This window comes from Tupaia chinensis, unplaced genomic scaffold (assembly GCF_000334495.1).
Source record: "Tupaia chinensis unplaced genomic scaffold, TupChi_1.0 Scaffold000527_1, whole genome shotgun sequence".
Taxonomy (NCBI): Eukaryota; Metazoa; Chordata; class Mammalia; order Scandentia; family Tupaiidae; genus Tupaia; species Tupaia belangeri.
The window spans coordinates 5228912-5242365 of NW_006160040.1; the positions used below are offsets into that span (position 1 = coordinate 5228912).

At 37.0% G+C, this 13454-nt stretch overlaps 1 protein-coding gene across 2 annotated transcripts in view; it reads left to right on the top strand.

Moving 5' to 3' along the window:
* FIG4 (FIG4 phosphoinositide 5-phosphatase) overlaps nt 1-13454 on the top strand; it is a 126678-nt gene that overhangs the window by 61143 nt on the left and 52081 nt on the right. For both annotated transcript variants that reach the window (XM_027775138.1, XM_027775139.1), the window contains exons 17-20: nt 487-545; nt 2244-2391; nt 9900-9983; nt 12019-12214. In XM_027775138.1, the coding sequence (XP_027630939.1) occupies nt 487-545; nt 2244-2391; nt 9900-9983; nt 12019-12214 (487 nt within the window). The remainder of the gene's footprint in view (nt 1-486; nt 546-2243; nt 2392-9899; nt 9984-12018; nt 12215-13454) is intronic.

Consider the following 13454-nt stretch of genomic DNA (forward strand, 5'->3'; position numbering starts at 1 on the left):
GCTTAACTGTTTTAGTTAACACTACACACAGATGTGTATGCATACAGCAGAGTAGGAAAGTATTCAGGCTCTCGGGTTCCTGCCAGACGATCCTGGTTGGAGGGTCTGTGCCAGGGTCTTGCTGCTCTGGTGTCAGTAACTGCAAGGCCTGGGCGCAGTAAACAGCAGCTCATAGAGCTGGTTTAGGACTGCGCGGCATCTTTTCCAGCTTCAAGTAAGTAACATTAGAGTATCTTGATTCTGAGGTATACTCTCAGCATTTTTCTAGGTTTGCAGTTGAAACAATAATGTGTCTGGGAAGAAGTTGGCATACCGAAGACCCACTGTTAAAAGCTTTGCAAACATATTTTTAAAAGGAAAACATATTAACTTTGAATTAGAGGCAACATCTTATAGACAATACGACTCCTATTGTTCAATGAGTTGTAGAAAACTAACCTTTTACTTTTTGTCCATCTTATCTCTCTCTTTTAAAAAAATTTATAGTTACACATACTGGTGGACACCAGAGGTAATAAAGCATTTGCCATTGCCTTATGATGAAGGTAGGTAACTATTTCTCTTTTAGTTTTTATACTGACATATTTTGGAATTGTACCTAAATGAAATAAAATCCTTTTCTATAATATTTTATTAGAAGGTACTGAATGGCTACTCTGTATTGCATTATTGTTTTAACAGATAGGGGACTGTAATATCCCTTAGCTTCTTAAAGGGCAGTCTTCCTGTTTAGTCTAAGTCGGCCAATATCTTATATTGCCTCTTACAGTTATTAGCTGTGTCCCTCAAACATTTAGTTGATACATTCATTTTAAACTAATCCTGATTATATTTCTACATACAAGGAAAAATTAAAACTTTTTTTCTATGTATAAACAATGGAAAAAGGTATAGATGTGTGTGTAAAAGTACATTTTAGTCTCGCATTTAAGTTAAAAAAAATTTTAGAGGGTTTTGCCACAGGATGTGTGCACTCACCAGAGCAAGAGTAACCGGAAAAGTGAGAAATCATACCCCAGCGGTTACAGCCACCCCATAGTCCCTTCTCCTCCATTCTCCTCGTGGGATCATGGACATGCACACACACGCAGCCAGCATGATTTTTTGAGCCACCAGGTCCAAGACTCGAACCGTGGTCGGCCTTGTGGGAGTCTAATGATTTAACTACTACCCCATCTTCTGGCCCCCTAAATTGAATTTTATTAATTTGTCAGAGAAGCAATAAAAGTTTTATATTAAATATCCTCAAATGTACAGTACATTAGAATGCTATTCTCAAATTTAAATAATTCCCCAGTTTTGCTTAGAGTTTGGTCTTGATCTTGGGCAAGCCAATCTGCCATTTTGAAAGGGTTCCTGGTAAGAGCTACTCCTCACCCAGAATGCTCCAGTTGAAGACCATCTAGTCTTCTTTCCCATCTGAACTTCAGGTGGGAAAAACTATAAAATAAGAAGATTGCAAAGGATTTTTAGTTTCTAATAAACTATTAACTCATTTTGAAAACTTTTTACTTTTTTTGGAGATCCAATTTCGCTATAGGGCGCGTGCGCTCGCCAGACAGACAGAGAGAGACATAGAGACAGAAAGCGAGAAATCACCCCCCGGGGGGATGGTCACGCCGCAATCCCTTCTCCTCCATTCTCCTCGCGGGATCTTGGGCACGCACACACACACGCCCGGCGTGAGTCTCAAGCCACTGGGTCCAGGACATGAACTGCGGTCGACTACGTGGGAGTCCAGTGACATAGCCATTACACTAACTGCTGGTCCCATTTTGAAAACTTTTTTAACTATTTCAAGTTATAACAAAATCATAAGTCATATTGCTAAGAAAGTTTGGTGGTTCTGGGAGAAAAGAAAGGACTTTAACTGCCTCAAGATTGTCTGTTGACAGGATTTGAAATATGAGGGAAAATAGTGAAATTGCTGCATGGTAAGAGCAAAAACGAATTAAAGAATTAATTAATTTGGTTTTGAGAGTAATTTCCTGCTCCTGCCTTTCACTTTTGAGGCATCATGTATCCTGCCTTCTTAGAATCTGTGCTGTGCATTGTATTTCTGTGCACACGTCTCCTCTCTTCTCCGAGTGTGTAAGTGCCAGAGGCAGGATCTGAGCCTCAGTCAGTGCTGTATCTCCCACAGAGCTTTCCACAACGCTCTCCGTGAACACAGTTGATGTTACAGAAATATTTGCTGGATGTAATCTAAGGACTTTCATAGTAACAGGTGGTCTTTCTCTCAGTGATCTGTGCTGCTAACTTAAAGAAGCTGGTAGTGAAGAAATTTCACAGATATGAGGAAGAGGTTGATATCCATAATGAGTTCTTTCGGCCGTATGAATTGAGTAGTTTTGATGATACCTTTTGCTTGGCTATGACAAGTTCCGCACGGTATGTTGTGAGTACTACGATAAGTAAGTCTTTGGAATCTGTGGTTTTCTTTGTTCATATAGACGTGTATTTCTTTAGCAGAAATCTGTTCCACAAGCCTGTTCTCAGGTAGGTATCAACTTCTGTTTGAATAGTCGTGTGATGGGGAGCCTGCTACTCGAGGCAGCCTCATTTATTGTTAGACAACTGGAGTTCATTTCTCTCCTTTGATAAATTGAAAGCTGACTCCCATTAGTTCTAGCTTGCCATTTGGAATAAACTCAGCCTTTTCCATGGAACATGGAAATTGAGAACTAACATAAAGCATTGTCTTTAGTACTAGAAAGGCTAGGATATAAATCTTAGATCCACCACTGCCTAGCTGTGTGACCCCGAGAAAATTATCCAATTTACCTGAGGCTTATTTCTTCTCTCTCTCTCTCTCTCTCTCTCACACACACACACACACACAGTGCCCAGTGTAGTACCTGACACAGGTAGGCGATTAATTATTGGCAAATATTATATTATTATTTTTATTAGATGCAGGACAAGTCCAGTTCCTCTTCTGTATGACAGCCCTTCAGATTTTTGAAGAAGCAATATTAATTTTTTTTTCAGAATAAATATCTTTTTCCTCCTTTAACTCATGTGATGTTATTTCTAGACTCTTTGCACCCTGGCCTGTAAGCCTTGGACATAGTTTATTTCTCTATGTCTATTCTAGGATTTGATGAGATCTGTAGGAAAAATGGTGAGACCAGAATAAGAAGATTGGGCAAAGAAAATCACTTCTTGATTATCATGTCCTTTTTTTTTTTTTTTTTTTTTTTGAGAGGTTTTGGTCATAGGGCATGTGCACTCACCAGAAAGACAGAGAGAAACAGAAAGTAAGAAATCACCCCCCAGGGGAGATGGCCATGCCGCAATCCTTTCTCCTCCATTCTCCTCTCGGGATCTGGGGCACACATGCACCGGTACCCAGCATGAGTTTAAGCCACTGGGTCCGGGATTCAAACAGCAGTCAACTACATTGGAGTCCAGTGACATAGCCATTATGCCAACTGCTGGTCCCAATATATTTTGCATTTTCTTCAGATGTGGTGTATATACACATAAAATTTTATGTGGTTCAAGCAGCAACTTATTCTGTGGTTTTGTTTCCTAGAAATCATTCTATATTTTGCTTAAGGTTTGGATGATCAGAAAAAGTTTGAAATATTTACTTGTTTGGTTTTCTGATTAAACTTATTTAAGTTACATAGATTTAATGGTAAGGTCTTTGTCATTTCTAGGATTTCTCTTCTGTTTTTAAAAAAAATTGTTATAGGGCATATATAGAGAGAAGAAAAGTGAGAAAGCACCTCCAGGGTGGATGGTCATACTGCATTCTCTTCTACATTCTCCTCTTGGGATTTTGGGCACACACACATATAACCAGTGTGTTTTTCAAGCTGCTGGGACTCGAACCACTGTATCTCATAGTTGGCTCTGTGGGATCCAGCTGCTTTAACTGCCATGCCACCTGGCCCATTAGGATTTTTTAATTCAGCAAAGGATAAGGGACATTATGTATGTATTTATGTAGATCTGTCATTGATTTTATTTGTGATAGTTTTAGGTTCTATCATGTCAGGACAAACATTAAGTTAGAGAATACTGAACAATTGCTCCTAAGGGAAATACAGGCTTAGGTTCCTGTGAGCCTCTGATGATAATATTTTCATCAACCAATCAATGAATAACCTAGTTTTTTGTGTGTATTTCTGTCTCAAGGTACATTATTTAACACACACACACACATACGCATACACATAGTTGATTCTTCACCACTGTACTCAGCCAACATCAGCACCATAGCTCATGTCTGAAAGAAGCTTATATAACACATATTTTCTCAAAAGCACATCATATCTCTCTTGTGCTTAGAAACACTGGACAGCTTCAGGACTGTGCTTGGGGACCATTTTAAACACCAAGATCATCAACAAAAAGCACAAATTGAAAAACATGGCACTAAAGAGACTATGAAAAAGATACTTGTTTACAGTACAAGAGCAAAATTTTAAAAGGCAAAGTGTACCTTTTTCAACCTTAGCGGGATAGAAAAGTATTGTAGATTCAAATTTTTATCACTCTATGCATGAACATATGTGTGAGTGATTGCAAAATTACCAGAAGATTGACTTTGGAGTTACAAATAAATTTTAGTGAGTAGGGATCAGTACCTGGCATAATGGTTACATCACTGGACTCCCACATAGCTAACTGTGGTTCAAATCCCTGACCTGGTAGCTTGAAAGTCATGCCAGATGTGTGCGCATGCATGCCTAAAATCCCAAGAGGAGAAAGGAGGAGAAGGGATTGCAATGAGGCCATCCCTCTAGGGGATGATTTAGTGCTTTCTGTCTCTCTGTGTCTCTCCAGTGAGCGCACACACCCTATAGCAAAGAAACTCTAGAAAAAATTTTATTTTAGTGAGTAAGCAAATTCATAAACACAAAATATGCAAATGATAAGAAAAAATTAAATCAATTACATTTTAGAAACCTTTGAGGTGGTTAAAGTGCTAGACTCCCACATGACTGACTGCAGTTCGAGTCTTGGACCTAACCTGGTGGCTTGAAAATCATGCTGGACGTGTATGCACGTGTGCTCAAAATCCCAGATGGAGAATAAGAGGAGAAGAGATTGTGGCATGGCCACTCACCCTCCTGGGAGTGATTTCCCACTTTTCCTCTCACTGTCTTACTCCTCTCCAGTGAGCACATGCACTCTATGGAAAAAAACCCTAAAAAAAAAAGATAGGAAAGAGAAACAATATATTTGTCATACTTATTTATGCCTTATTCAGATAATCACAAAATTTCTTTGGCGTGGACAATTTAATCCTTACTTTGCAGAGTTGAAACCTTAGGGGTCATTTTAAGTATGTTTAAAAGATTTTAGCCAATATTCCACAATGAAATAAATGTAAATGAGTTTGTCTCAAATTAAAATGCTATAAACTTTTACTTATACAGTAAGATAAAGAGGAAATATATAGGATAATTTTATTGAAGAAAACTAATAATAGGTATGCTATGCTGTTACTTCAGAAAATTACATATAACTCATTGAACCATTATAGCCAAAAAAGGGAAAATGCTTTTACACATTAAAAAACCCTCTAAAAATACTTTTTTGTTTGTTTTACTTGACTCAATATCTCTCTTGCTTTTCATATAATTTTATGTTGCATTAAGTAATGTACTGATTCAGAAAAGTTTCAGTAGAATCATTAGCAGAAGTTTCTCAGCTTACTTTAAACAGATCAAATTTGAAAATTGATTATTAATTTGACAGTTTGACTTATTCATTCTGTGATAGCTATGGGATAAGCATCTGCAATAACAGGGTTGGATACCCCTGATTTAATGGAACTCACTGTTCAGTTGAATTGGTAACAGTTTTTTTATTTTTTTTGAATTGGTAACAGTTTTAAAGTTCATTATTATTAATTAGTTACTATAAATTACTCCCTATTTTTTTAGTACAATTACAGTAACAATGAGAGAAAGATTTTGTGTTAAAGAATTAATTTTTATTTAACTTCATTTATTTGTTTATTATTATTATTTTTTAATTTGACCAGAGAAAGAGAAAGCAAACTGCCAGGTCCAGGACTCCAACAAGGGTCGGCAGTGTGGGCATCCCACCCCCTTAACCACCATGCCACCTGGTAGGCTAAAAGAAAGATTTCAGAAAAGCAGAGAAGGATCTTGAAATTTATTTTCCCCCTAGATGTCAAAGTAATTTAGCCCAACATGCTGGAGAGTGCAGTCTGCATTCGTGTTTGATCTGTCTACATATTCTTTCTCCCTCTAGAGTATTTTCCTCTGTCTAACAGTATCCTCGTTAGGGTGATTAATAAAAATAGCTCTTTGCTCATAGTTGATCTCAATCCAAACTTTCTCTCGGGGTATATCTGCAAGTGTATTTACTCTTATCATGCTTTGACAGAATGCGCTGGTACCTAATCATTTTTCCTTGAGTGTGGCTTCCGGGTGAGGAATTTCCTTCAAGAACACAGGAAATACTTTGCAATAAACCATAGATCATGAATACAACTCTTAGGTAAATAATAATGTGAAAGAACATGGAAAACTTCTGTGCAGCAACATACAGCTCTGTAATGACTAACAGCCTTTAGTTCTATCTGGGAAAGTTGACACGAGAATATTATAGGTGATCACATGATCATGACTTGGTGAGAGTTAGCAAAAATATGGAACTTTAAGGATTATTTAAGTTTATTGAATATTAAGACTCCTACTGTTTCATGTGAATTAAAATACATACAAACTGAAGTGCTATACATTCTGTAGGTAAATGCTTATTTCGTTGTAGTTTCTTTTTTTATTAGATTCTCTAACAAAATTATTTCCTTCTCTGTTGAGTGGATTAGATGTTGCAGAGAGTGTAAAATCATGGTAAAATGTTTCCATTCTTCATGTTGAAAATGCTTAGATTAATAACAAAATATTAAGAACTGTTTTCCATAAATATAAGCAGTCTTTTTTTACTACCAACTATTCACATTTTTATTTTCTCTATTTTTTATGCTATCGAACATATCTTGAGTTTTAATAGAAATGAGGAAGACCAACCAATAATCAATACTCATGGAATACACTGGACATTACATTTCTTTTCTCAATAATATGTTGATTACAGAAACTTAATAGCAATTATCAAATTTAAAAGTCATTCTAAATGGGCTACCTATAATTGGTTCTCCAGATAAAACATAAAATAAGATAGAAAACATTCACAAATCTTAGCCAAATATATGCACTAAAAACCGGTTTTCTTTCTGAAAAAGGATCAATTTGAGGAGTTTCATAGTCAAATGCCTTTAATTTGCTCTATAGACAAGCATCAGAGTTCTTATTTACTACCGAAGAGTTATACCCTTTCTAACGTGTACAAAAGCACTATCTTTCTAGATTATTTTGTAGAAATTTTATTCACTGATAAAATTTTTATCTTTCCTCTTAATGTAGTTTAAGAGGAATGACCTATTCCTCTCCTAAATATTCCCCACACCACAAGTTTTTCTTGATATTAGCCCTTTCAGATGTATTTTTAATAGATTGTCATAGACTGATTAACATGGTTCATGGTTAAGATATATTTTTAATGTCCAATTGATCTCGTTCATTTTATCAAAGACTCAATGTTCTATAAGTCTCTCCTTGAGAATTCCAACAGGGTCATCCATTCCTTCTGGGCCTTTTTCATTTAAACGAATGATGTCATTTTATATTCCATATCACATTTTAATTTCTTTTTCTTATTTCTGTGAGGCATGTATGCTTGCCAGAGACAGATAGAGATCCAGAGAGAGGGAAAATGAGACCCTAACACTAGCACTATCCTTAAACTCTAACCCTAAACCTAACACTATCCCTAAACCCTAACCCGGGAAATACAGGCTTAGGTTCCTGTGAGCCTCTGATGATAATATTTTCATCAACCAATCAATGAATAACCTAGTTTTTTGTGTGTATTTCTGTCTCAAGGTACATTATTTAACACACACACACACATACGCATACACATAGTTGATTCTTCACCACTGTACTCAGCCAACATCAGCACCATAGCTCATGTCTGAAAGAAGCTTATATAACACATATTTTCTCAAAAGCACATCATATCTCTCTTGTGCTTAGAAACACTGGACAGCTTCAGGACTGTGCTTGGGGACCATTTTAAACACCAAGATCATCAACAAAAAGCACAAATTGAAAAACATGGCACTAAAGAGACTATGAAAAAGATACTTGTTTACAGTACAAGAGCAAAATTTTAAAAGGCAAAGTGTACCTTTTTCAACCTTAGCGGGATAGAAAAGTATTGTAGATTCAAATTTTTATCACTCTATGCATGAATATATGTGTGAGTGATTGCAAAATTACCAGAAGATTGACTTTGGAGTTACAAATAAATTTTAGTGAGTAGGGATCAGTACCTGGCATAATGGTTACATCACTGGACTCCCACATAGCTAACTGTGGTTCAAATCCCTGACCTGGTAGCTTGAAAGTCATGCCAGATGTGTGCGCATGCATGCCTAAAATCCCAAGAGGAGAAAGGAGGAGAAGGGATTGCAATGAGGCCATCCCTCTAGGGGATGATTTAGTGCTTTCTGTCTCTCTGTGTCTCTCCAGTGAGCGCACACACCCTATAGCAAAGAAACTCTAGAAAAAATTTTATTTTAGTGAGTAAGCAAATTCATAAACACAAAATATGCAAATGATAAGAAAAAATTAAATCAATTACATTTTAGAAACCTTTGAGGTGGTTAAAGTGCTAGACTCCCACATGACTGACTGCAGTTCGAGTCTTGGACCTAACCTGGTGGCTTGAAAATCATGCTGGACGTGTATGCACGTGTGCTCAAAATCCCAGATGGAGAATAAGAGGAGAAGAGATTGTGGCATGGCCACTCACCCTCCTGGGAGTGATTTCCCACTTTTCCTCTCACTGTCTCTCTGTTTCTCTCCAGCCACGCCCTATAGCATAAACCTAAAAAAAAAAAAAAAAAAAAAAAAAAGGAATTTTCAGGCTCACCCACAGTGGTGCAAGAGGATAACTGGGGTTGCATGGGAAGACTAGATTTGGTTCTCTGCCCAACCTAATCAGACTGACCACGCGCCTGTGGTCCTTGCTAACTGGGAGATCTGGGCAGAAGATCACAATGTGGCAAGGCTGTCAAAAATGCTTTCCTGTCTCTCCTTTCCATGCTCTCTTTCTCTCCTAAAAGGAAAAAGAAAATGTAGTATTCAGTCACACACTTGGAGGAGTATCCTTGCCAGCAGTTATGAGTTTAATCAGCTTAAATCATGCAGCTGTTGCCTTTTAAGGCATTTGGTCTTGCTTTAGCAGGAACAGTAAGGTAACCCTTGCATAATGAAGAAGAAGCTTCAGATAATCTCAGTAAGTGGTAAATGAAAACAGTTTCTAAAGTGTTCCAACAGTGTTTTAATGAATTAATGGGTAGATGTGCATATTTCAATCCATACAGTATGGTTTTGATCATTATGTCGACCTCCTTCAATGGTATAGCTTAAGTAAGTGGTCCATAAAGCTGAACAGCTTAGTGTTTTGCCATTGGGTTTTATGAGTTTCATTCTACTGAGACCCAATCATGATATATAACCAGATGGTATACTTTGTATAGCAGTACATCACAGCAGTTCAAATGTCAGTACGGTTCAAGTAAACAAAACCTTAAATTCGAAACGATTAGGCCTCATAATCAGAGAGAACTCACAGTGAAGACTGATAGCGTTGAAGTGGCCTAGTGCCGTTACTTTACAGGATTTGATGGCCCCGATCACCTGAAGCTCCTGAACGTTTGGCTGAGATTATTTGTAGCTCCAGTGGTAAATGAGAAGCATTATGAGTGTAAATTGCGATGGAAGCTGTATCATCTGGATGAGCAGTGATTCATATGGAATTTTTTTTTAACCTTTTCCCAGTGACTTTATGCCTAAGACCGTTGGCATTGATCCAAGTCCATTTACCGTGCGTAAACCAGATGAAACAGGAAAGTCGGTATTGGGGTAAGATTTGCTTATGGAATGAAATTTTAAGATTCATGTAAAATAGTAGCACTTATAATATAATTTCCACCAAAAGCTCATAACTTCAAGTCACATAGTTTGGGGGCATGGTCTATTTATTACATCTATATAAGTATTGATCATTTATTTATAGCACCAGGATTACCAAAATATTCAATGTTGAAAGTAGAATTTATGGGAATTTCAGCAAGTTGGTACATTTTATTATTTTTAATTGGAAATATAACAGATGGCAGAAAGGCAGGTGACAGAAATTATGTGTTATGTCCTATAAATAACTTAGCACTTTCTGTTTCCAGACATAAAATATTGAAGTAAAAATTTATATTCATTGTATTTATTTTTGTTGGCATCCTGAGGAACATGAAAATAAATACAGTCTGATAGAGGACTTAGTAGATTCTGTGTGTATTACTGTAACGTTATTTTTGAGGAGCCTGTTGTTTTATTATATCTCATCATATAAAGACAGAAACATACTATGTTTACATCTTCCTGCTTAGAGACTGGAATGCTGTGTTCTGGTTTAAGAATATCTTTCACCCATACTGACCCACCTAGCCCCGACAATAAGATTTCCTCTAGACTCGGACCAGAAATCCTGGCAGACTATTGATACAGTCTTAATTGGATTTGGGAATGTGAATGCGATTAACTGGATTATAGTTGCATGTGATTTATGTGATGGGATATATATTAATATTTTCCAGGCACATTATTCCTGTGGCTTAAGTACGTGGCCTTTAAAGAGTTTAATGTTAAGTCCCTATCAGATGCTTAGAGGAATTTAAATAAGGAAAATCCTCAGGAGTTTAGAGAGTTCCTAGAACAAATAAGTAAATGACTGGCTATAGTAATGTGTAGCATAGGGGTGCTATTAACTTTAATTTTTAATTGCGGAATGTCAGAAACTGTTTTGTTTTCTATAATATCTAACCCATGGTCAAATAATATTATTTTTTCCTTTCCTAGAACATTTTATAGTATTTTATATTTTTAGTCCCTTATAGGGTTTTTTTTTTTTTTTTTTTTAGTTTTTTGTTATAGCAAATTCTCATAGCAGCCTAGCAGCCTCTTGAGCATGTGTACTTGCTGGAGAGACAGCGAGACAGTGAGAGGGAAAGTGAGAAATCACCCCTCAGGGGGACGGCCATGCCACCAATCCCTTCTGCTCCGTTCTCCTCTCAGGATTTTAGTCATACATGCCTGGCATAAATTTCAAACCACCACATCTAGGACTTGAACCATGTTTGGCCATGTGGGAGTCCAGCACCTTAACCACTATCTACCTGCTGTCCCCCCATTATGGAGTTTTTTTTTAAAGTAAAGGTGAAATACTAAACTTTTAAAAATAAAAGCCAAAAATATTATTATATTTTCTGAACTAAAAAACCAATCCTCACTACTCCCAAATTTGGTATTAAAATCAGAGTAAAATATGCTTAGAAGTAGCTGCTTTCTGCTTTTTCTCATCTATTTCTACTATTAGAGGGACTTAGCAAATATACTTGTTCACTAACAACATTTTCAAATTTAGTTTATGTTCATCACTTGCTTCCTATTTTGGCGTGCTATGGTTGATAAAAACTCCTAGAAGCAGGGAAAATAAATATGAGTTTGATTATTGACATATTTTTGAAACTTTTAATAGGATACAGTAATTTTACTAATGTCTCAAACATATAGTGTTCTATTTTTATACTATAAATTGTGAAAATATCAATTTCAGTTTCTGAAGGAAGCCCTGGGTGCCAAGTGGCAAGGAGGCTTTTCTATACTCTGAGAGTACATTTTGGTTTGTTTTTTGTATCTATAACAAGACTTAAATTTTTACGAGGCCAGTACATATACATGGAGAAATCTGAAGCTTTCCCTTTAGCACAACTTGAATCTGAGTTTCTTACAGTCATCGTTCTGTTCTTCACTAGGGCTAAGGCTTTGGGACAGAGTGATAGACAATGAGTGCTGACGGTTCAATTTAAAGATGTTTCACAGCATCTTCTTCTTTTTAAAGAAACAAAAGCAATAGAGAAGAAGCTGTATTACAGAGGAAAACGGCAGCCAGTGCCCCACCACCCCCCAGCGAGGAGGCCGTGTCCAGCAGCTCCGAGGATGACTCTGGGACCGACAGGGAAGAGGAAGGCTCTGTGTCTCAGCGCTCCACTCCTGTGAAGATGACCGACACGGGAGACAGTGCCAAAGTGACTGAGGTACACAGGAGGGAAGCTTGTACAGTCCAACAGGGCACTCTGCAGAATGATCTTTAAAATTCTACTTTTAGTTCAAAGGCTGAGAGCAAGGAAATGCCATGTTATCTCACCCACAGCCTCTAAACGGGTGGGTGATGTTTGAGGCACTGTTTAAGGATGACTACCGTTAGCATAGATATTGAAAAGGGTTTGATTTTGAGATCAAAGTAGTGTTTTGCTCCCATGTTTAATGGTGAGTCTCTTCTCACTTGGACGTTTTTAAGACAATTCCGTCCCTCCTTGTGCAGCCCATCCACGTGGGGTCATTTAGTCCCTATTCAGCACATTGTTGGCATGCAGGGTTTGGACCTGACCCTCATGATCTTGGAATAGCCTCAGTGGGAAATGTGTTCAGTTTGATATTAATATGGGGAAACGAGAGGAAAGTAAACAACAAAAAAATTAAATCTAGCTTTGGGGAAATGTGAATTCTAGAAGTAGTTAAAAGATATTTAGAGGTAGACAAGGCAAGTAAAATGTGATAAAGTAAGAACTGAATCCCTTATTCCAGGAATTTACATACTGTTACTGGCCAAATCCAGCCTGCTCCCTTTTTTTTCTTTCTTTTTTTTGCTTTTTTTTTTTTTTTTTTTATAAATAAAGTTTGATTGGAACTCATCCTTGCCCAATTGTGTATGTACTATATGTGACTATTTTTGTACTATATGAGTAGAATTGCTTATGTACAATAGAGACGGGATGACCCAAAGAGCCCAGAATATTTACTGTCTGTCCTTTTATAGAACATGTGATATTTTTCTTCTGTGCCTGACATAGTTTACTTAATACAATGTCCTCCAGACTCATTTTGTGTTGCTTTGAATGACAGGATCTCATTCTTTTTAATGGCTGAATAGTATTCCATCTCATATATATGCCACATTTTCTCCATCTATTTGCCTGATCATCAGATAGGTTGATTTACATATGTTGGCTGTTGTGACTAGAACTGCAGTAAACATGAGAGTACAGATAACTCTTCAACTTACTGATTTCCTTTCATTTGGATATACACCTCATATGGGATCACTAGATTGTAAGGTGGTTCTGTTTTCAGCTTTTTGAGGAAATCCCATATTGTTTTCCATAATTCTGTACTAGTTTATATTTCCACCAACATAGTGTAAGAGTTGCCTTTCTCTCCATTCTCACCAGCATTTGTTATTTTTTGTCCTTTTGGAATGATTCATTCTAATTGGGG